At 40.7% G+C, this 25463-nt stretch overlaps 1 protein-coding gene across 1 annotated transcript in view; it reads right to left on the reverse strand.

The window, feature by feature from the left end:
* Positions 1 to 23876, reverse strand: part of crtac1b (cartilage acidic protein 1b) — a 32263-nt gene extending 8387 nt beyond the window's left edge. Inside the window, exons 1-14 of the mRNA XM_068328316.1 lie at positions 23765 to 23876; positions 20248 to 20435; positions 18837 to 19033; positions 18304 to 18440; positions 15716 to 15872; positions 13568 to 13702; positions 13337 to 13479; positions 8353 to 8489; positions 6885 to 6967; positions 6556 to 6656; positions 6310 to 6478; positions 5103 to 5248; positions 3752 to 3794; positions 3522 to 3665 (exon numbers count right to left, since the gene is read on the reverse strand). Coding sequence (XP_068184417.1) covers positions 3522 to 3665; positions 3752 to 3794; positions 5103 to 5248; positions 6310 to 6478; positions 6556 to 6656; positions 6885 to 6967; positions 8353 to 8489; positions 13337 to 13479; positions 13568 to 13702; positions 15716 to 15872; positions 18304 to 18440; positions 18837 to 19033; positions 20248 to 20429 — 1774 coding nt within the window. The 5' untranslated portion in view covers positions 20430 to 20435; positions 23765 to 23876. The remainder of the gene's footprint in view (positions 1 to 3521; positions 3666 to 3751; positions 3795 to 5102; positions 5249 to 6309; positions 6479 to 6555; positions 6657 to 6884; positions 6968 to 8352; positions 8490 to 13336; positions 13480 to 13567; positions 13703 to 15715; positions 15873 to 18303; positions 18441 to 18836; positions 19034 to 20247; positions 20436 to 23764) is intronic.
* Positions 23877 to 25463: the final 1587 nt, after the last annotated feature.

Below are 25463 nucleotides of genomic sequence, written 5' to 3' on the forward strand. Positions count from 1 at the left end.
TGTCAGCGTCTCATGCAGGACAACGTTTTCACTTCTTGTTAGCTTGTCTGACACATTGTTTTGTAAGTAGCACAAAGTTTAACTTGGAGAAAAAGAGACGTTTGTTGACACAGATATCCCTCCCTTCTTCATTTTCTGTGTGCAGTCCTTGCCAATAATTTACTTAAATTTCAAGAGAAAGTTGTTCATGTTACTATTAACCATAAATACTGGCATGTGATATTATCTTCTTCTTCTTTTCCCTTCGACTTTTCCCTTCAGGGGTCATCACAGCGAATCAATTACCTCCATCTAACCCTGTCTTCTGCATCCTCTTCTCTCACACCAACTACCTTCATGTCCTCTTTCATTACATCCATAAACCTCCTCTTTGGTCTTCTTCTAGGCCTCCTGCCTGGCAGTTCAAAACTCAGCATCCTTCTACCAATATATTCACTATCTCTCCTCTGGACATGTCCAAACCATCTCAGTCTGGCCTCTCTGACTTTATCTCCAAAACCTCTAACATGTGCTGTCCCTCTGATGTACTCATTCATGATCCTATCCATCCTGGTCACTCCCAGAGAGAACCTCATCATCTTCATCTCTGCTACCTCCAGCTCTTTCTCCTGTCTTTTCCTCAGTGACACTGTCTCTAGACCAAACAACATCGCTGGTCTCACCACAGTTTGTACACCTTTCCTTTCATTTTAGCTGAAACTCTTCTATCACACATCACACCTGACACTTTTCTCCACCCGTTCCATCCTGCCTGTACACGCTTCTTCACCTCTTTTCCACACTTTCCATTGCTCTGGTCTATTGACCCTAAGTACTTAAAATCCTCCACCTTCTTGATCTCTTCTCCCTGTAACCTCACTCTTCCACTTGGGTCCCTCTCATTCACACACATGTACTCTGCCTTACTGCGGCTAACCTCCATTCCTCTCCTTTCCAGGACAAACCTCCACCTCTCTATCTTCTCCTCCACCTGTTCCCTGCTCTCACTACAGATCACAATGTCATCTGCAAACATCATAGTCCATGGAGATTCCTGTCTAACCTCGTCTGTCAGCCTGTCCATCATCATAGCGAACAAGAAGGGGCTCAGAGCTGATCCCTGATGCAGTCCCACCTCCACCTTGAACTCCTCTGTCACCCCTACAGCACACCTCACCACTGTCTTACAGTCCTCATACATGTCCTGCACCGCTCTAACATACTTCTCTGCCACTCCAGACTTCCTCATACAATACCACAGTTCCTCTCTGGGCACCCTGTCATAAGCTTTCTCCAGATCTACAAAAACACAATGCAGCTCCCTCTGGCCTTCTCTGTACTTCTCTATCAACATCCTCAAAGCAAATACTGCATCTGTAGTACTCTTTTTTGGCAAGAAAGCATACTGCTACTCACGAATGCTCACTTCTGCCCTTAGTCTAGCTTCAACTACTCTTTCCCATAACTTCATTGTATGGCTCATCAGCTTTATTCCTCTGTAGTTGCCACGACTCTGCACATCTCCCTTGTTCTTAAAAATGGGCACCAGCACACTTCTCCTCCATTCCTCAGGCATCTTCTCACTATCTAAGATCCTGTTGAACAACCCAGTCAGAAACTCCACTGCCACCTCTCCTAGACACTTCCAAACAAATCACAAATTCACAAATTTCCCCACTGTGGGACAATAAAGGTATATTATTATTATTATTATTATTATTATTATCATTATTATTATTATTATTAATAATAATAATAAACCTCTACAGGTATATCATCAGGACTGACTGCCTTTCCACTCTTCATCCTCTTCAATGCCCTCCTCACCTCGTCCTGACTAATCTTTGCTACTTCCTGGTCCACAACAGCCACCTCTTTTAGTCGTTCGCTCTCATTTTCCACGTTCATCAACTCTTCAAAGTGCTCTTTCCATCTTCCCATCACACTACTGGCACCTGTCAATAGACTTCCATCCCTATCCTTAATCACCCTAACCTGCTGCACGTCCTTCCCATCTCTATCTCTCTGTCTTGCCAACCGGTATAGATCAGTCTCTCCCTCCTTACTGTCCAACCTAGCATACAAGTCATCATAAGCCCCTTGTTTGGCCTTTGCTACCTCTACTTTTACCTTACACTACATTTAAAATGGGAAATAAGTAATAAAAAATCGAATCTAAGGGTTAAATAGCACTAAAAACTCTAAGTTTCTCATTTAAACTTTACAGCATAAAGCTCTATATTAGGTTTGAGTGTTTTAAAAGTTGGTAAGTCATTTATGACTGCTAAACGTTCCAAACAAAAAAAATAAATAATTTGCTCCTACCACTGTTGTGCTCTCTCACACACAAACACAAACACAAACACACACGCACACAAACACACACACACACACACACACACACACACACACACACACACACACATAGTCTTTAAATTCTCCACTACACTGGGATTATTCACAGGAAACAAACCATTGGAAACAGATGGTTACTCAATGTTTCTCTACCCAACACGTGCACTCACACACACACACACACACACACACACACACACACACACACACACACACACACACACACACACACACACACACATACAAGCAAGCACACAAAGACACACACAGACACCCACACACTCACAAACACAGAGGACCCTAAAACCTGTCTTTCCCCAGCACCCATAATAAGAATGAGAGTGACGTTGTAAGGATTAACACTGTGGAGACACACACGGGGGCCTCAGCATGTCTCTTAATGAATGCTCGGTGGATGCAGTAGATCTGTCAGATGTGCACAATGGTTTAAAGCTGCAGATCCACTTATTGACTTGTCCTGCATTCATGTCCCCCTAACATTAGTGTCAGGTAATGATAAGAGGCCTCTGCCGGTGTGACACAGTTAGTTTGGACCCTGTAGCTCCCAGCGAGCATGCTCCCTGCGTGTTCCTTTATGGTCCAAAGGGGGCCAGGAGCCAAGCGGTGACACAAAAAGCAGCAGTGAGGAGGACAAGACTGAATAACTGGTGGAAACAGGGAGCAGATATCCACAGAGGAGAGAAAGGAGTAGTTTTTGGGGTGAAAAGTTTGCTTCACGAGTTAGTCTGTATCTCCATTTTGCAGTGAAGATAACTGAGAAGGAGAAAAGACAGGCAGCTACAGTAGTCCAGTCTGGAAGTGGAGAGAAATGAAGGGTAGCACGGAGACGGAGAGAAGCCAGAAAGAAAGGCTGGACCACTTCCGTTCACCAGAAGACCGTGTCCCAAAGTAAGCCACCTGGGCTGTACGGAGAGATGACAACAGAGGATAGAGAAAAGTTTGTCAAAATGTATGTGTGAAAAGGAGCATTCACATTTGGGTGTTAGTCATGCAATACAAGATGCAGAGAGGCAACACAGCCAAAATAATGTTAGCACCTATAAGCTTTTACTGAACCAGGCAGATAAAGGCCATTGAAGGTATTATATTCTCTAGCAGCACTTCTTCCAGTCTCCTGGAGGAAATCCAGCTAGTACATTGACCTTGTGTCTACCGGGACCACTCACCCACACAGGCCGACCCGTCATCATTGGGCTCAAAGCCTTGGCTGCATCTCCTTTTGGCCCGGCACTTATAGCTGCCATAGGTGTTGGTGCAGACAGGGCGGTCAGAGGGGCACACAGAAGGGAACTGGGTACACTCATCTTCATCTGAGGGAGGGGAAGGTGAGGGTAGGAAAGACACTTTGCCTAAAATTCTAACAAGCATATAGTTGGTACAAGGCTTTCCAGCTTACCTGTGCAACGGCCAATCTCATTTAGAGCGAACCCATGACCACACTGTAAGACACAATCACTCTGATGAGAAACAAGGATGTCTTTCAATTACTTTTTTATTCGTAAGACACAATGTTTGGTTTTCCTTTGGATTGTGACCCATCTGTAGAATCTTCAAGTTACAGTAATATCTTGAGATACGGGTTTAATTCATTCATTGAGTCTCGTAACTAAAACAACTCGCAACTCAAACAAATTTTCCCCATTTAAAACAACTAAAGTCCTTTTAAACCGTTTGTAATGAGGTCCAGTCTCAGCTGATGTGGTATCCATCCGCCACACAGTGGTTGTGTCCCGAAACATAACTCATACCTTGGATTTTTGCTTGTATACAAACAAAAATATAAACAGAACAACAGCGCCTATCTTAAAAGACTTGTCTGTTGAGCAGCTCGTATCTCACTACTACCGTATATTGTAATGACGTAAAGTTTTCACTTGGATAAAGCTTAGACAATTATTAAAGTCTAAGTCTATAAGATACCAAGATAACTTGGACTATTTATACATTGAAGGATTCAAAGAAGGTTCACTTCTGTGCCTTTTTTTTTTTTGCTCAGGCCAAACAAGTTATTCACCCCAATGGAAATGTACATGCATGGTGCAAGAGATACATCCCCAACCAGCAAGACCACAGGACAGTCAGTCTCCTGCTTCTAAAGAAGTGGAAGATGCAACAACAAACAAAAAGTCTAAGCAGTTAATTACACACAGATGTATGCGATTAACCCCCTTTTTTTATCATTTCTCACATAAGCATAAAGGTTGAAACACTCTAAAACTCTTCAGCATAGTACTCATCAAAAATTGACCCAGAAAAATTGCCCTGGTTGCCATTACCATTGGGATATGAAATATTCTTCACAACATGTAAGTGGTCAGCAAGTCAAATCATGGCATTTTTTGTAGCTGTTTAAATGTTGGCTAAATAAGGCTATTTATAACATATGTGTAGTAATTGCTTTATAGGACTGGAATTCTGTAAAAGTAATGACCATATTGATGGTCAAAAAAAACGGTGTAAACTCTGGTCTCCATCAACCCCACACTCTTCACATTTTCTCTATTATGTGTGCACTCCTTGTATGAAATGGTACCTGACCTCAGGTTTGTTATTTTTAATTTCACTAAATACAAATTAAATGCAAAATTATAAGCACAACATCTGTTTGATCAAGGTCATAACTAGTAGGCCTCACTTCTGTAAGTGTTTGTTTCAGCCGCTTCTCACAACAACAGCAGAACCACAGACGGATGAATTTAAATTTCTACATAATCAGAGTTTTTGATGGTTTTGAAGCCCTGCTGTACCTCTATTTCCACTGTGGGAGTGACTTCCTCCTCATCTCTAGGATAGTGTATCTCCAGTACTGAGTTGAGGTCTGAAGGCTCCAGTGGTCGGGCCACTGAGTGACCATCTGGCCAGTACACCTCCACATTGGTGGCCACATCTTTACCTGGTCAGACATACAACACAGAAAAAGGTCACATGTGTTTCAGTCATTTTGAGGGTTCTCACAAAGAGTTCCTGTTCTTTGGAAAGAAGGGTATTTATTTCTCTCCATTAACTATCGCAATCAGGCGTAGAGAAAAACCCTCTCCATACAGCATCTGCCACCCTCAATTAAAGTCTCATGTCATGTGTAATCTGGCCAGACAAAGATTACCTCAGCATATTTGCTCCCTGAGACCCAGAGTATTTCACCTGGTCAGCATAAAATCCATTAGTCAAAAAGTTTGTAATAGGAATGCTCTGAAGCCAAGATGGTGTGGAATGTTTGCTATGAGTTTGTTATGCATCATCAACTATTAACATTGGGGGTAACCAGAGATGTCCCCTGCTTGTATCAGGTCCCTGGTATCAGGATTGGATGACCTCAAGGTAAAAATCCTATGGGGGCAGAAGTAGGTGGTTCTTGGCAAGCTCTCAGCTTCAGCCCCTGTCCAAAGTCTTACTCTTCGTCAATTTAGCTCCCTGTCACAATAAACTTAATCTCCCAGGGGTGTCTAATTTGGTATTAAAATATTTCTTCACACATGGAGCATTCACTTTCATTCTCACAATTACTGTCTTAGGGCTCATTCTATATATTCTCATTGGCTGTCTTTCATTTTCTCAGTAGAAACCAGGAATCCTGCTAAAATGGTCGGTTAATTAATCATTGGAGAATTCATCTCCAATATGTGGTTTTATTAATTAAATTATGGGAATTAGGAGTCTTATATTATTTTTATTTGTTTATATATCATAGAGTTGGAGAATTAATGTAAACACAATGCTATGAAGGCTTAACTTCTCACGATGATAGAGACTTTGTAGACTAAAACACTTTATTTGAAAATGTTTTTATCCTCAGATATCTAAAGATCTTAAGATCCCTTTAAGATTTAACTGTGTTCATGTTTTCTGATAGCTTAATTGGAGTATTAATCCCAAAGGTGTGCAGGTTTCAACAACAACAACAACAACAACAACAACAACAACAACAACAGTTTAAATGTTGAAATGAAAACAAACCAAGGCCAAAATGGGCAACAGGCTCCATCTCACACAGGTACCCTGAGCCACCATCAATGATCCGTGTGTGAGGGCCACTCTTTTTGGTATACACCACCACCTTAGCTCCTCTGGCAAAAGCACCAAATTTGGTGCGGGGAATCACTCGCAGCCAGGAGTTAGCGGCACCCTGAGACACAGACATGAAAAAGAGAAGCTCAAGACAAGAATGGGTTACATTGCGTTGAGATTCTTCCAAAACCTCACCTGGTTAACTTTGTAGACAGACAGCGGCTGAGCTGCACTCTCCCCATGAGACACCAGCAGCTCTAGACGGCCATCACCATCAAAGTCTGTGGCTACAGCTCCTAGTCAACCATAACAGAAGAACCGTAGAGGTCAAAATTGCAGGAGACACTCCTGCATAATATTTGTCATCCTCATCAGAAAAAGAAATTTCAATAGTCAAAGAAGTAGTTGTGTAGATTAAGTCTATCTTCTTTTATAAAGCGCATGAAGACTCAGATTCTGAGTGGAGCTTTAGTGCCACCTAGTGGTCGAATGTTAGGAAAGCAGATACTTAACACTCGACTCACCGGTTCCTCGTCCTTCAGGCTCTGACGCCTCACCCACATTCAGCTCTTCTATCTGGGGGTCTCCATGCTCTCTCCGGCTTACCCTATCACACCAATATCACACCAATAACCAATAAAATTTTTAAGATACTGATATCATGACAACTATAAATACAGAAGTTGTGTTGAATGGTAACTCACAAAGTCCAATGCTGTAACTTTGACATACTGTATGTGAGTATTTCTTTTTTATGTTATGTTTATGTCACTTATTGTCACAGATAAAAATTTTACTTCATGCTCTACTGCATTTAATTTCAGGGACTTTGTCTCACATCGGTTAAAGAATATAAAAAATCTTTTTAAAAATTCCACATCTATGATTAACACATTGGTTAACTTTTAAAGCATCATTTACAAATTTCCAATGAATAGTGTGTCATTTTGTGAAGTGTTTTTATTTTATAATAATTTTGAATACCGTATAGCACATTCTTACCTAGCAGGCTACATACATCCCAGTGAACATGTATTACCGTAATGGCCAAAATAAAATGAAATGAACAGCTACGATTGAAACGCGATGTCCAAACTTAAGTATTTACTTGTTTTCATATATTTCTTGGCCATTTATTTTATAATTTTTATTGTTTCATATACTTTTAATTGTAATTTTTCTGAAAACACAGAAAACACTAGATTTTTCAGGGTCCAAGAGGATATTTCATGTGCCATGAATATTTATTGCCAAAGAGTTTCTTTCAGTTCTAATATAATTTTGCAGTGAACAAATATGCTGATTGTGGCTGCTAAATCCCTAAGCTCAGCTAAACACTAATTAGTTGTTTAGAATTGATTAGCTCGGGCACAATAGTTTGAGCTTGGCTATGTTTTGGGGGGTTTTTTGTGCCTCAGAGAAAAATGAGCTGATTCACCTTTAAACTAGATAATTGCAGGGGGCAGTGATCCTACACCAGGCCTTCACTGTGTCCAGAAACAAAACTTATCCTTCAGTGACCTGTGCAAGAACATTCTGATCCAGTAAATATCCGAGACTTCCACTGATTATGGATATCTAGCATGAACGGACCTACCAGCTCATGGCAACATTCATCATGACTTCTGCATCCTGTCCAGAAAAATATGCCAGATCAGATGCTTACACAGACAGGGTGGGTTTATTCTAATATGAACCCTCAACAATTGATATATATCATGAATTGCCTTTTGGAAGCAGACTTCATTAATATTATCTGGGGAGGAAGCAAAATCATGAGCCAAAAAGAGAGCCAACACTGTCTTAATGAAACCGTCATTCATGTGTGGAGAAGGAGGCTGAATGCCAGACTAGATAAATATCCTTGGCTGGGAATTTTAAATTCTTTTTGCCTTCCATGTGAGTGCTAGAATATTAAATCAAGAACAGGGTAGTTCATTAAACTAACGATGTATACACACGCACAATCTCACGTTCTATGTGTGTGACTACCTGAATAGCCTGTTGGCAGAGGGACCCCTGTAGGCGATGTTATTGAAGAAGACCTCCAACTCATTGTCATTGTCGAAGTCTGCAGTGATGACAGTGCGAACGGGTGACGGCATGGAAAACTTCTGGGACGCTATGTCCTGAAAGCAAAAGCAGAACCTGAAGACACACAATATTTGCTTTGTTTGTAATTAAAAGATGAGGCTATTACACACGGTGTCATTCATCTGATCTGTTGGTCACCTCCATGCAGCAGTCAGTCAAGATTGAGTTTGATTGCTGCAGAAGCTGACAGCCCCATAACACGAAGGTCACGAGGTCAGTCTTCACGACATCGATAATCCAGTCCTTGTATGAGACATGTCTCATTTCATCTCACTTTGAGGTAACCCGATGAAGAGTTTTATATATGGATGAAAGAGAATCTCTGATTTTTAACATCGGCCCTTCTGCCATCAGAGGTGTTTTTTTGCAGGAGACAGTAGCAGATAGCACCTCACATCACTGACAGTGAAAGTGCAGTCCTTCACTCCCTCCAGTATTTACTCCCTGTTTTAATTATAAGGCTCATAAAGCTGATGGGGGAGGGCCAACATTGACCTTATGCCTCCCAGGTGAAGGACAAGGGATGACCAGCTGAGGTTAAACTTGGGAGAGCGACGGGTTTAGATTTACTGAATTGTTGGATGAATAGATGTGAGAGGAACGATGAAAAGGACTTTAAAAAACTGATATGTGAAACATGAATCAGATAAAAAGTGATCTGGAATTTTAGAATTTTAACAATTAAAAAATGAAAAGTATTTTACAACTTATTATGTATTATTTGTTCATTCATTCATTTTCTGAACCCACTTCTTCCGATATTGCGGGTTGCAGGGTGCTGGAGAATATCCCAGCCAACTGGGGGTGTGAGGCAGGGGACACTCCGGGATTGACGCCAGCACACCGAGGCACCACACATACACAGACAAACCTGCACGCACACCGGAGAACCCGGAAAGAACCCACGCAGACATGGTGAACTCCGCACAGAGCGAGACTCGAACCCGGGTCCGCCGAGTTGTGAGGCAGCAGCGCTAACCACTGCACCACCGTGCCCCCCCCGATGCTATAAGTAAATACTCAAAGTGTAAAAAAAAAACTCCATTAAAATATATAAAACATATAGAATTATAAAAGCAGCCTCCGAATGTAACCAACAACCACTGAATAACTAAAACCGAAAATTACTAGAATAGCAAAAAAGTCATTACTTATACATATATATATATGTATATATGTACTGTATATATGTACTGTATACACACACACACACACATATATATTATATATATACAGGGCTCGAAATTGTGCCCATTTTGGTCGCATATGCGCCCAAATTTTTATCAGTGCGACTATTAAATTTGGGAGCACCAGTGCGACTAGGCGAAAAAAAGTTAATTTCAAGCCCTGATATATATACATGTATATGTATACATATATATATATGTATATACTGTATGTGTGTATATGTGTGTGTGTGTGTATATATATATATATATATATATATATATAATATATTATATATATATAATATTAGAAATATTGGAAATGTAATATTAGAAATGTACTGTATCTATTTTCACTTGTTTCACTAGAATAACTTCGTACCCAGGTTTAAGACAAAAATCATACAACATAAATACAAGAATTTTAATATGGGACACTTTCATTCTCTTTAAATAAACATAAGACATACATGCTGTGTTTGTGTATGTGTGTGTGTGTGTGTGTGTGTGTGTGTGTGTGTGTGTGTGTGTGTGTGTGTGTGTGTGTGTGTGTGTGTGTGTGTGTGTGTGTGCTTGTTAAGCCTATTGTTAAGAATACACAAGCAATATATTTTAATTAAAGCACAAACAGGCCTAATCGGCACTTTGCTGTACCCAGGCGAGCTGCTGTTTCAGCCCAATTTAATTAGCGGTTTACTGGAGTGATACAACAACTTCATTATGCATGCCAAAGGTCAATGCGGCTGGTAGGACTGTCAGCTTGTGTGGAGTAAAGAGAGGTCTTAAATGAGTTGTGTGATTGTGGTTTATGAAAAATACAAAAAAAATGTTTGCTATGTAATTCAATTTGTCTTCTGTGTGCTCATGTGTGTATTGAGAAGTTTAAGTGTTTGTGTGTGTGTGTTAAGACATCCACTGGACAGTTATTTGTTTATATAAGATTCACCGGCTGGTGCCGACAGATAGACAAAACAACATGCAGATTTAAATGAAGGTGAGGGCATTTTTTTCCTCCGGTTTCAAACTGCAATAAAAATATATGTGTTCACTGCAACTGCTGGCCAATTTACAGAGCTCTTTTATAGTCGCTGAATCAGTGAATCGGTGCCCATCCATCTTCACAGGTGGTACTCGTACAAAATGTGTCTGAGTTTGAAGGCAGCTCCAAAAATGAGTAACCACCAACCACTGTAAGCTGGACTCTTTGTTATAGCTTGGCTGTAGCTATAGCTACCATTAAAAACTTTTAACTAAAAAACTTTTTTTAGTTTTCTCGGCTGCAACGACCCTTCAACTGACTGAGTCCCCTTAAAGCACAACCTTGGATAAAGGGGAAGTTCGCATCATGAAAACGGTGCTTTGAGCTACTCTAAGAATTGATTATTTTTTTAAAATTCTAAACTAATGGTGATTTTGTAAAACAAACCAAAATGAGTTGGTGAATGTTATGTCACTAATTTCTTGAGTGAATGAGATGAGTTTAATGATAAATTAACCAGACAGTTAAACTCATCTCACTTAAGTGAAACTCAAATTTAGGATTATGGCTGTATTTTTATGTTTGGAATAGAAAATAGGACTCAGAACATGACCTTTATTTACATTTTGCAAATTTATTATTTTTATTTCATGGTTAATATTCTTGTGAATAGACTAAGTATTAAGATCTTTTGAAACAAACTCTCACCCTTCTATCAACCAGCAAAACTATGAGGAGCCATCAGAATACTGCCTCTACTGGTATTATATAACCGGAAGCGTTAGCATAACACAAACATGTTTGATGCAACACCAACACCAATGTTACATCACATTCAGTTAATTTTTGGAATGTTGTAAATACTTTGTTTCTAGGCCATTTCCTATAAATTGTAATGTTCTCAATCCCAAATTTCAGTCTTTCAGTAGGTCACCACCTTCTTGTTTTCCTTTTGGCTTGTCCCATTATGGGTCACCACAACGTGTCATTCTTTTCCAGTCTCACTACATCTCATTTTTAACACGCTTTTATCAATATACTTACCATTTCTCCACTGGATGAGTCCAAACGATCAAAGTCTGCTCTCTCCGACTTTGTCTCCCAAACATCTCACCTTGGCTGTTCCTTTAATTTACTTATTTCTGATCCTATCCAACCTGGTCTCTTTCAGCGGCACTGTCTCTAATCCTCCACCTTCGTTGTTTCATCTCCCTGTAGCCTCACTCTTCCTTCTCCACTCCTCTCAATTATGCACAATTATTCTTTTTATTTCAGCTAATCGTCATTCTTCTCCTCTACAAAGAATGCCACCACCTTTCTAAATAATCCTCCACCCGCTTCACTGCTTTCACTGCAAATCACAATTTCATTTGCAAACATCATGGTCCATGGGGATTCCAGTCTACCTACATCTGTCAGCCTACCCATCACCACTGCATACAGGAAGGGGCTAAGAGCTGAGTACTAGGACCTTCCATTCCTTCTCTCTTCCTGTCTGAGGAACCGCTATCCACTTGTCCTTCATCTTTGACCCACAGTAGCTTAAAGTCCATCAATGCCTAGTGGGTTAAAGGGGCTGGTGGTGGTAACCCGGGCCAGATCCGATCCTGTATGGAATTCTTTAGATTCACTGGATGCCCCTCCTGCCACAAACTTCTGCATTTACCTGGGTATGGGATAATCAACTAGACAGACAACCCTAATCAACTAGACTTGTTAGCATAGAGACCTGTGATTCACAGCATTCATGGGTGAGATTGGCTCTGTGCTTCCTGCTCATTAGAAACTGATTACAGAAGGAGAGGAGGTGGGTGATAGATAGACAGACAGACAGACAGACAGCCAGACAGATACTGAAGATAGAGAGCAGTTTAGGTCAACTGTCTCTTTAATAAATACTGTATATCAGGGTTCTTTGAATGCTTCAAATAAACTGCTTGTCAAGTTGACTAATGGCATCTGAAGTTGTGGTGGAATCTGATTGCCCCCTGGTACTCTTTGTTTGAAAAAATGCAAATAGGTGCCCTGCAGACTGCCCCTCCAGTGGACAAAACATGATGAAGTGTGCAAGTCAACTTTATTTGTGTAGTCTATTTCTTACACAGGGTAGTTCAAACAGCTTCACATACTACAGCAATAAAATCTAATAAAGCACGCCACACTAAGATTTAAACAAAATTACCATTAAAATGACAAACATGCAGAGAAAAGCTACAAAGATCAAACAATTCAGTTTAAAAAAAAGGTTTCTCATCGGTATGGGGAGAGTAGGCAGCATACAAAAGAAAGAGTTTAAGTTCTGATTTAAATGTGGTCAGAGGTGGGGCCAGTCTAACATCAAGGAGGGGAGAGGTTATTCCAAGTCTGCACTGCATGATGGCAAAACGTTGTTTCACCATGTTTTGTGCCAACTCTTCAGACTCAAAAGTTTAGAGTGATGGAGAAAACATGGTAAAGGGCTTTCTAGGGTGCCCTTCAATTGGACAAGAAGCAGTCGAGTGCACTAATGGATGCCCTAAAGATGGAGAAAATGTGATGGTCTGCCCTAGAAGATGCCCTTGCAATGGCAAAATGTGATGCAGAGACATACAGCATATATATATATATATATATATATATATATATATAATGTTTGAGTATGCTGCCGATACAGAGACCTTAGCCCTGATGTTTCTAAAAAAAAGAATCTAAACTGGTATTTGTGTCCATTAAGCATTGTTAACACATTTTGACCCACCTTGAACTTCTGCTTGCGGTTATTCAGCTGCATGTACAGACGATGTGGTCCATTCCAGTTCCCATAGACAATGTCTGTCTTCCCATCACGATTGAAGTCTGCAAGTGCGACCCCCCTGCCATGCTGCATGGGGTCCTCCAAGCCTACAGGAACACAGTAACTAACTCTATAAACAATATAGTTCATATGAAGTGATTTTAAGGCTATGATGTGTGAAAGTGAGTCTCTCACCTGCCTGCTGTGCCACATCAGTAAAAGTTCCATCTCCATTATTCCTAAACAGGAAGTTCGGTCCGTATTCGTTGTCGCAAAACACATCTGAGAAGCTTTGACTGACAATGGGCCCAACCACGACACCTCGGCCTCCTGCACAAATGGAAAGAGATGGTCACAGTCAAAAGTGAGGATGAAGTACTAAAGAGGGCGAACACAGAATTTTAGAAAGGAAGCAGAAAAGGTTCAGCAAAAGAAAGACCAGAAGGAAAGAGATCAGCTGCATCACGTACAGTAAGTGAACAGCAGATCATTACCGTCGTTCCAGTACATTTCCTTGAAGCAGAGCAAGTCTTTATGCTGACACAGACACTGACTCTGATGGTTTACACACGCATAAACATATTTAGAAAGAAGCACAACCAAACAGAGAAATGCATGCTGAAAATCACTGACTACTTTGTCCTCATGAAAGATTCTCAATATCAACCCCAGATTTTCCAATGACATTCTCTGAAGTGAAGTGACTCGCTTAAGTGTCCCATCTGAGACCAGCGGAGTCTAATTATGGAGTTGAGAGGGCTTTGATTGCCCTTCCAGTATGCAGAGTCTGCGCTGCGATTCAGGACTGGATCATGATTTACTGGCCTACTCCATCAGCTCAGACAAATATCACTCGCCCCCTATGGCCATAAACCACTAATGTCTCTCCAGAGATATGTAACCATTAGATATACAACTTCACTGACTGTCCCTCTGTTCTGATTAACGGCACTTTGATGACAATGCCATCTACAATACATCATTCACGGTGATTCTGGGCCGGCCCACTCTGGCCCCTCCGGTGACTTAGACGACACCCTGCATACAATAAGATCCACAGATGATGAAGATGGATTTGGTTACACTGAGAAATAAAGTAGTCTCCCATTTCCAAAACTTACTCGGACATGAGCGTCAAGGACTTTTCAATGGTTACAATAAAGTATCACAGAGGCAGCATTTTTTTTCCTCATGACAACCTCTATTATTAAAGAAGCAGATCATGGCGAGATTGTTCATTGTGGCATTTATTACCTTCACGTCTTCACCAAAGGAGACATATATCACAGGGTTGAGGGAAGAGTTGACGCAAGCAAAGGAAGTCAGGTGAGGTGCACTCATGAATTTCACTGCTATTCTTGATGTGATATAATCAATCTCAGTGCTGGCATTAGGTAGCGGCTGTAGTCTAAGCTCATTCCACTTCAAATTGTTATTATGGAAAAAAGGAATAGATCAAAACACAATAAATGTATGTACTTTTTTCATTTGAATATATGACATTATGAACAATCAGAGACACAGAACCATTTTTCATGTAAAGATAAGGTAGAATAATAGCATCATAAACAGAGAATGACGTAACTCCATACAATACCTCTAGGTGTGTTCAAATCTATCATCTTTTCTTCATGCACTTGGGCATTTGGTCAAAGTCTTCCACTATTTCCTCAATCTGTCAATCTGTCTGTTTCCTCAGTACAAAATAGTACAAAATGTGGGGCTGTGTGATCTTAGTTTTCACACACACTGCATTTTGCTAGTTTACCAGGTTAAGGTGGATGTGTAGTTCCCATCTCAGGGGACGGGAATTACACAAGCCAAATGGCTTCTGCGTCGTCCCTTTTTTCTGGATGATGTTTTTTGTTTTGTTTTTTAATTTAGGCTTCTTTTTTTTTGGACATGTTATTACAACAGACTTCACACCTTCATCACATTTGTAACAATAACAACATCCGGGGAAAAAAACGGCTGACGGGTAGAAACCATTTGGCTTGTTGATGGTGCAAATGTAATGAAGGTAATGTCCAAAAAAAATAAACAAAATAAATTTAAAAAGGTGATTGTGGCTTTTAAACATTTTGGTAGTTCTTAGGACTTATAAGAAAAGCATGAAGATGTGTTGCTGTTCAACCAAGAAGCTTCATCTGTGCAAGACTGAAGAAGGCGCTGTACACAGTATATCTCTGACTGAAAAAATGGTGATGTATGATGATTCTACAGGAACACACACACACACGCACACACACACACACACACACACACACACACACACACACACACACACACACACACACACACACACACACACACACACACACAGAGTAATTTCACCAAACCTACCTGTGAACTTGTTGACCCCAGCCTGCTCTGCCACGTTTGAGAGGGCAATGACACCCTGAGAAAGGTCACTCGCCACCTCATCCATTTCTATGAGAGCATGAGGACCCACATTGCCGCTGGCATAGTTAGCTATATAGATAGCATAGCGGCCTGTACCCTGGGAAGTAAAGACAAAATGCAATTTATATTTAGAGCTGCCAGGTGAAAGATGATAAACAGCCAGTTCATTTTGTTAACAAGAAACACAAAGTTGTGGACAGTCACTTGCTCATATCAGGGCAATTACGACAAATTCTTAGAATTATTTTATTACATATCAAAATCGTCATTCCCAATTGTTTTTTAGTTCTGCTTTTGGTATCCACATACTTCATTCATTTATCTTGAAGACGAAATGACCACAATCGTCTTCTCTTCAGCTGCTTACGGGTTATGGCTCAGAGGTTCTGCTGGAGCCAATTCCAGCTGGCTATGGGTGAGAGGCAGGGTACACCCCAGATGAGACACCAGCTCATTGCAGGGCCTCCTCCTACTTCTCAGGGCATTGTTGGCTAAATAACTGCTAGATGTTTCTCTCTGGAAGCTGTTACAGCTGAGAAGTTTTTTGTGTTTATAAGGTGTTTAAACTAAAGACAGCAACCTGCTGCCACCAGAACAGCTGGAATGCAATTGGGGTTAATAAATACCTGAAAGTTTTAAAAGTTGAGTAAAGCTGCAATCCCAAATAACAACAGTGACTTCATAGGTTATAAACTGATCATTATTCTCTGGACTCTTAAATTACTTAATTAGTTATTAATTATTTTGATATCGTTGTGTTTGTTTGTTTTTCATCCTCTCCCCAACAACTTCTTTTCCCATTTTCTTTATCTCCCTGTTTCCTACCCTTACTGCCTTTCCTCTGCCTCTCTCTCTACTCCTTGCTCTGCCACCCTTTGGAGATTAATTTCACACTCCATTATCAGTCAGCGTCCCTGCAGACACAAACTCACAGATGGAACCATGCTAATAGACTACACACTTGATTCCAATGAGCTTTCCCACCAGGCCTAACGTATTTCAATCAATACAAACACATGCACATACAGTATACATACTTCGCCATTTGGGTTACCTTTATTGTATGACATGTAATGTAAATTATACTAATACACGTAAATATCATAAAGCATAACTTTATGACCGACTAGGTGAGAGGGGTGGATTACATGCATAATCTCTCTCTCTCTCCCTCTCTCTCTCTCTCTCTCTCGCACGTACGCACGCACGCACCCACACACTAACACACACACACACAAATAAGAATCAACTACAGTGAAAGCCCTGAAGGCCACTGGCAGCTACTTAATGAACTTAAAAGTCAACGATTTTTCAATAATTCTTTACCCAAGGCTAATTTCTGTCACCAGAATTGGCATTGTGAATAGTGTGACATGCATGCCTGCAAACTACATGTTGGTGCATGAATGTGTGACTGCATACGTTTTTTTCACCATTTTATACAGAGATCACTAAAGCTCATACCTCTCATTTGATTATGCATTCAAAGTAAGGGAGTTTGTTTCAGGATTTCATCAATTATTTCCAGAAGTTCCAAGTTGGCTGAATGTGCAAAGGGAACTGATCCATCAGCTCAATGTGAGACCTCTCAGCATGTGACCTTCATCAGTTTATATAAGACTAATGACAGAGTGTCACTTTCAAGGAAACTGGGAAGGATGAAATAGTTGGATGACAAATTATCCTTGTTTTTTCTGAATGATAACATTTTATTTATGAGGAAAAAAAGGACCAGACGTGTTAGAAACGTGCCTGATTTTTATGACATACTCTGGATTTTACCTGTCTAACCGTCTTCCACTGCTCTTATTCTTTTTAAATAAAATTTGCTCAGCAATAGGAAAATACTGAAACTATAATAGAAGAACACACATCATGGTTTTTGGCTTCCTCTAAAAGCATTATACCATTAAAAGCACATATCTTTCCAATCATTTTGGCAACTGCACAACCTATCAGTGTTCAGTGGGATGGGACTGTGGTTTGAAAATCTATTGTAATCCCTGCTGTTCTATTCCAACGATTTCTTTTTCCACCTGTCTCCTGATCAGTGAGAACTGCATGCATGTGTGCGAGATAAGGGACAAAGAACGAATGCAAGTGTGTGAGTCAAAGAGAAATGAAAGAGAGAACAAAAAAGGATGTGCAAAGAAGCAAAAGAAAAAAGGAGCTGAGACAAAGAAAGAAAGGGCTACAGGCAGAAGTAGCTGTGTGCAGTCATTGCTCCTCCATCCTACGACGTCCTATGAAACAAACGAGCTCCGGCTGCCGTAATTACAATGGTGCGATGGACAGAATAGAGAAAATGGCACACCATTCGCCCAAATGAACTGTCATAGCACATGCTGAGAAGGGCGGCGTAGGCAGGGCATGAGTTATCACTGGTAAACAAACAGAAGCATCCATGCATGCACACAGAAGACACTCCGGGGAGGTTGTGCGTGTCTGTGGATCTGCATATAGTTTTCTGTGTGTGTGTGTGTGTGTGTGTGTGTGTGTGTGTGTGTGTGTGTGTGTGTGTGTGTTACCTTTCTGTCCACACAGGCCACTGAGCGCCCAGCCATACGGTTGGCTACATCCCTGTGCTCATTAATGTCATCGTTCAGCAGATCTTCAAAACGTCCATTACGGAACTTAAACAGCTTGTCCGAATATGTCGCCCGACCTTGATGTAGAAAGATGCAGAGTTCAGCCAGTCAAAGTTTGTGTGGAGACAAAAAAGAGGTTAGATTGAACACTGGAAGAACGGCGGTTGATTGGAAACAGAAGAGTAGTTCGTTCCAGCTTCAAGTGACCTCAATCATTTTTACAAAAAAAAAAGATAAAGGTGGGATGTTGCTGATTTGGCAGTGTGCACCCTGCAACCCTCAAACTGATTAATAGTAGCAGACTTCTTATCCGCTATCTGATGAGATAAGCTTAATATCTGCATACCGATTGTGGCACTTTGTCTCTGTACAGAAAAGAGGAACAGCCCCTGTGTGAGTGTGTGAGCACATGTACATTTGTCAACATATCTTTAATGAAAGTATGTACATGTATAAAATAATGTGCTATATACCTGAGAAGGCATTATTGGTGTTAAGGACATAAATCTCCTCCCGACCGTCTCCATCGATGTCACATGCTGTCACCCCAATGGCGTTGCCTTGACGATCTCTCAGTGCATAGAACGGTGAACTACGGTTGTCGACCGCGATGTTAACAAGCCTTCTTTTCTCATGGTCGTACTTTAATACCAGGTTTGGCCCATTGTAACTGTCAACAAGCACCAATGGAAAGCTGTGAAGTCTTCATTACGTCATATTGTCAGCAGGAATCATCAAGCCTCAATCATGAAGAGTCATGTATTCTACCTTTGATGGAATACAAATACAGAAAAACGTAAAATCCAGTTTCACGAAAAACAGCAAAAGTAAATTTGTGATTAACTGAATGTTTAGTTCTGAATTTCTGAATGATTTTACACATCAGTCTCTTTACATACTGTACGTTCTTCAGTCACCATTGGGATATTCTGGTAAACTGGCTGAAGTCATCAGTGCATCCACGTACTCATATTCACAACAAACTGTCAGGAGCGGTATTTTGGCAAACAAAAGCAAATTTTGTTAATCTAGAATTACATTGTTTGAAAAACTTATTTTTCAGAGAGTTTAATATCAAAACTGTTTGTTTTACATGGATTCCAGTCTTTTATTATTACATTAGTAGTTATAACCTGGAATTCTCAACTGATTCTACTTTTCTTCAGGTGCTGTTTAAATTGAGGGTGAAGCCATAGCTTACCATCAAAATCAAACTTTGCTCAAATATTCAATGTATGTATGAGTGAGTACGTATGAGCTTCACAAGCTTTAACATGATGTGCACTTTTAACAAAAATTTAACAAAAACTCATCTTGGTCCAAACATGGGTATAAAATCTCCGGGTGTGTAAATTTTCTTCTCACTGTCTGTGACATTCATTGCAAGGTTTTGTGGTGCCCTTCTTTCCTGGATACCTGCTGAATAGCATGTCTTGGCTAAATGGCATTTATTAAGCAGGGTCATTTTGATCCATCTATATTCTTTTAAGCACTGGGAAATTTATTGCTGCTTCACTGGATATAGGCAGGCTTGCCAAAATGTTCCCATTATAGGCGCTCTGTCCAATCACATCCATTTTCATCAGCTGAGTGAGCCTCAGGGCACCCTTGCTATATCTCATCTTTTACTCTTTTGCCTTTGTCTTCAACCTTTAGCTTAGAAAATGAGAGAGTACTTCTACTTTAGCTTCTAGTTCAGAGTTAGAAAGTACTCAATACTTAATTAATCACTCTAATTGTGTATAATGAAGAATATATTGCTAGCAACATTGAAAAGACCAGGGGGGCATTACAGATAGAAGTTTCACAGAGAAAATTGATTGAAAAAGAAACTTTGAGAAAACACAAGGCTGTTTTAAAAAGACTGCCTCCGATTTTTCTCACCCGGCTACAAACATCTCCAGGTCTCCATCTCCATCCACGTCAGTGACGGCCACTCCGTAGTTGAGCTGGGTGGGGTTGTTGTCGTAATCGGGCGGAAGGACAGTCTTGGTTATAGCAGAAAACATGGGCTCTGATCGCTGAGCTGAAGAGATGGCAGGTAGGAGTAAAACCAGCCACAACATCTTCACCTAGGGAAACGATACAGTTTGCAACTAAATTTGATGAATTTTGTCATCAAGCTGCTTTTCTAGCTGCAGCTCCAGAAAAAGTTTCCTCAAGGAATAAGGAAATGTTCAATGTGCAGAGCAAATGAGCTGCAATAGAGTAGCAGAGCAAAAAAATCCAACACACAAATACCTTTGAGCTGCACTGCAGCACAAGTTAGTCAATGGTAAATGACCAATCACATAAGAGCAATAAGTCAAACATTTGCAAACTGCAACACACACGCTTGTTGCTAATTCTCCAAATCCATTGTGGGGCAAACATCATCAGCAGATCATTGGCTGAGCTTTCTGCCATACTAAGACATAAAGATGAAGATATACCACCGCAATCAGCTGCATTCTGCAGGGTTAGATCTGAACAACCCATCACGGGCCGACAGGCTGAGGAAATACAGGACAGAAAATCCATACGTGGAACAGGGCATTAGCCAGAGGCCAAGCGAGCACCTAGGGGGCCAGAATGAGCCCATATAACAGACCCCAGATGCTTCTTTAGAGACAGTGACCAACTATAAATTGCTGAAGCTTCTGTTTTGTTTTGTTTTAATAAAAAGAGTGTGTGATGTGTAAGTACCGTTTAAGTGGTCAGTAGATAAAAGTGAACATATGGGAATTGATTCAATCGACCTGTAAAGTGCAGGCTGGTGCTGGTGGTGGTGGTGGGGGGGGGGGTGTGGTCTCTCATGCTAAAAGCTGAGAAGAGTTGGGACACGTGGCTGAGGGTGAAGCAGAAGGTCACCTCCTTAAGGCTAAAATAAAACGCTGCTCATCAACACCGCTGCAAAACTTTACACACACAACACACACACACCGACACACACACACACACACACGCACACACACACACACTCACGCTCAGAATGGTATTTACAAGCTGACAACTTGATTTGCTCTGCCTGTGGATTTATGACTCAGCCTTCATCATAGTAGTCATTGTGCCTGTAATGCCAGCCAGCCGTTCCCATCTCTGCCTCCATACCACTGCAGATCCCCCCTTTTATACCGCGAGTGTCCGGGTGATGTATGGCTCTTTAACATCCCCCTCAACAATTCAATTTAAGATAAAACTGCATTGCTGTTTGAGTAATACTCTCAAAAGCACATTGTCAGGGAGAGGATGCACCTCCGCTGACACCTGCAGAAATATGGTCAGGGCTAATGCTAGGTCTGCCGGCAGGACGTGCAGCGATAACGCCGGCTGGTAGCGATGTAGACTGTGGCTGTTAGCAAGAAGGGTTAATTAACAACACACAGAGCTCAGGATGAAGTAGTTTCTAAGCCATTAGGACAGGATGTAATGACAAATGAGCACAGCAGTTGCAGAATACACAAGGCAGCTTTATAGACTTGCTCATTTTCTCCTTGGAAGATAAGGACTGTGAGTTATAAATTAAAAAGAGGAGGATAAGGAAACTTGAAAAGTAAAAAAGAAAAAGTGTTTTGGAAAGGTTACACTCTTTTGGCATATCATTTTAGGGTGCCTTCTTCTAAAATACACAATTACAGTACAAAACAACCACTTTTGAAGGGGCAAACTTTGTACGTCTCCTACGAGATAAAAGGCCGTCCTGGCTTTCTTGACTTTCTCTCTACCAACGGGATGTTCCTTTAGTTCAGAGCAGTTCTCTTTACATACTCAGACTTTTTTATGTTCTCTGTCCACTCCCAGATATGTGAATGCATCTTCAGCATGGAATATGTCACAGAATGACTTTAAATTTGAAATCATACTTAAAAAAATATTTTTCCAAAATTGATTTAAGAGTCAGTCCTGCGGGTGTCAATACTTAAAATTACCACGCTTCTCAAATGACAGCTGTAAATTTGATTTTTTTTTAATTCAAGTTTTTACATTGGCCTTACTTAATGCAGCTGCCTGTCTTGGTCTGGGTCTCCCTTAAAAACGATGACTCTTAGTGTCCATGACACTCTTCTTGTTACATCAAACTTCAGAAATAACTAACTCCAATTCACCTGCAGGCAGCTGAATATTAATAACCATGCAAATTCCAGCATATAAAACAGATATTTCTTATCCTAGTGCTGCACCAAGCAACAAAGCATATTTCAGTTTATCACCTGTAAATATAAATCTCGGAGAAAAGATTAAATATTCTGAATAAACTAAGTTAAAGAGATACATCAGGGGTACAGGAGGACAAATGACTGCCTGAAACCACTGGGTTCCACCCTGATGATATGGTGAGGGGCTATATTATCCAGTCAAGGACATACCTTTGTTTTGTCCTGAATTCACTGCAATAAAGACTAACATAGCTAGATTTGCGATGTTACTTTTTTCCAGCAACCAAGGCACTCATTTAAGTTTTTCTAAGAACATCTTAAGGGCCAACAACCAGCCATTCATCAGAAATCCAGTAAGGAAGCTTCAAATAAAGTAATATGTAGTAAAACAGTCAAAGAGCATGAAAGAGGCTGAAATGTTGTCTGAAACACTGAAATGTTTTCGATGTGGTTATTTATGTTGGCAGTGAGAGGTCATTATCACAGTGTGCAACATCAGCATGTGCTTTCCGGAGCGTTCAAGGCGCAACATCTTCACTTTCCAATATGCACTTCAATAAGACGCTGTGAAGGACACACACACACACACACACACACACACACAAACACACACTGTGTTTACAAATTTAAGTCGTGCTCATTGATAACCAGCTGTTAGGCTCCGCTCCATCTGTCATGTCATCACAATAACGAATCTTCCTCTCAACATAAACAGTACAGTTCAAAAATGTTTTAGGAGTCATCAACAAAACTTCACAATAAACACAGTTTTGTTGAGTGCTGTGTTGAATCCATCACTAGTGGTGATGCTATATGATATTTTTGCCACAGCATCCATTCTTCTTTATATTTAAACGCTGACATCAAATAATGTGCACAGCATTAATTGGAGTAAAACAGCTATAAAATCATTTAAAAGAAAATACATATTTAAAAATCCAGTCGTGTGAACAAAGATAACCACGGCACTATTCCAATAATAATTCCAGTATTTTATTTTATTTTTTAGATGGGGAGGGGGTCTACTTTCTGTAAAGCTGCTCTTAATCCGCGGCGGTACCTATCCGTGGTAATTCACGTCATTCCGAGCAGCCTGACTGAAAACAAGCGTCTGACTCAAGATGTGCTCCGAGTACAAAGTTGCGTTCAAACCCCGGCGGACGCGAACTTTTTATCAGCTCCCCCTACGGCGGCTCCCAGCGGAGCGCTGACAGCCGCCCTGAACCCGGAGGGAGGCGGCATGAGCGGCAAACTCAGGTACTCACAGAGGCAGAGACGCTCCGCGTAAAATCCTCCAGTGGTAAACAAGCGACGATAAATGACGGCTAATTGCGACCTGGACGCAGCAGTTCTCATGCGTTTCCCCCCCACTTATCCCCTTTACACAACTTCAAAAAGATTTGCTTTATGAAATCGCCTGTGTGACATTTTAGCCAATCGTCAGACAGCAGGAGAGATATTTAAACATGTAACCAATGATAGAGCTGGACAGCAGTGGGTGGGCGTGTCCCTAGGTGTTCATTATGAAACGGTAGTGAGGCGCAGCTGGGATGAAGGATGCAGAGCTTCCTCATCCCGCATGGGATGTTCTGATCCACGCGCCATAAATACTATTTTTATTTTAGTTTATAAAAAGAATTAATAAAAAAAATAACAGTAATCATAATAATCATAATAATAATACTAATAATAACAACAATAAGCCAGCTGGGATAGGCTCCCCGTGACCCGCGCAAGCGGATGAAGCGGGTAGGAAAATGAATTAATTATTAATAATAATAATAATAATAATAATAATAATAATAATAATAATAACAACAACAACAAAGCATAAGATATTAAATTTTACGATTTGTTCTCCCTGAAAATTCAAAGCTAGTTGTTTCGGCTCACTTTGGAGTAACACCACAGTGTCACTTTTGCACAGAGCAGTAACACAATAGCTTCACTAGCAATAGTTTTCAAAAACAAGTTATTCTTTCCCAGAGCAATGACCAAAAACTTAGTGATCCATAGAGTCACACGTGTGTGTGTGTGTGAGAGAGAGTGAGTTTGCAGGTTTACTGCTGCCAGATGTATAATTCTTAAGTCATGCTCCACTGAATTCAGCCTCCTAGAGACCCCCAGTGAAATGAGATGTGTGTATAGGTGTGATGCCTGTGCTCGATTGTGTGTGTGTGGTTGCGTACAGCCCTATGAAATGAGATGTTCACATTTCAAGGACGTCTCCCACCATAATTTAAACTTACTGGAGCTGGAAGACTTCAAACTGAAAGTGCTGAAGTCATAAACCAGTGCACTTCTGTCTTTACTGTTATTGTCTGTGATCTACTGGTGCACATCTGCAGGCAGGTGGCTGTGACTCAAACAATGCAAATACCAGGATGGAAACGTTCTGTTTTTCCATGCTGTCATTATTGCATGGGATCCAGGCCATAAAATTAAGTTAAAGACCCAGAGTCAACAATGCTGTTACTTATTTTGATTGCTCTTGTGTTGCAGTTTATCTGCCTCATTTGATTTTCAGGTTGCAGAGTTCTCTGGCATGGTTGCAAATTGTGAAGGGCTAGGAGACAGAGAAAATCCTCCAGGCTTGACGTACTGCGGAGCACGATACCTTCAGCTATTTACTCCATGATCTACAGTCTCTCGCAGGAGAAACCAGTGTGTTTTTATTTATGAGGGGACAGAGACACATCTATCAGCACTAAGCTGAAGCCAGTGACAGTGTAGAGTGTGACTTTGAGGTGGAGAGTGAACAGTATTTCTATCCCTGGGGCGCACCAGGACATATCCCAGACTTTGTGGCTTGTGACTTTGCTTCTCAATCAGCTACACACACATCAAACGCATCTTGACACCTTACTTCATCCTCAGAAGTCGTCAAGGTCGTGCTCCCTCCTTAGATGCAATGATCTGAAAAAAAAGAGTTTCTTTTAGTGAAGCTGAAAGCTCAAAGGAAGA

Source organism: Antennarius striatus, chromosome 11, assembly GCF_040054535.1.
Source record: "Antennarius striatus isolate MH-2024 chromosome 11, ASM4005453v1, whole genome shotgun sequence".
Classification (NCBI taxonomy): domain Eukaryota; kingdom Metazoa; phylum Chordata; class Actinopteri; order Lophiiformes; family Antennariidae; genus Antennarius; species Antennarius striatus.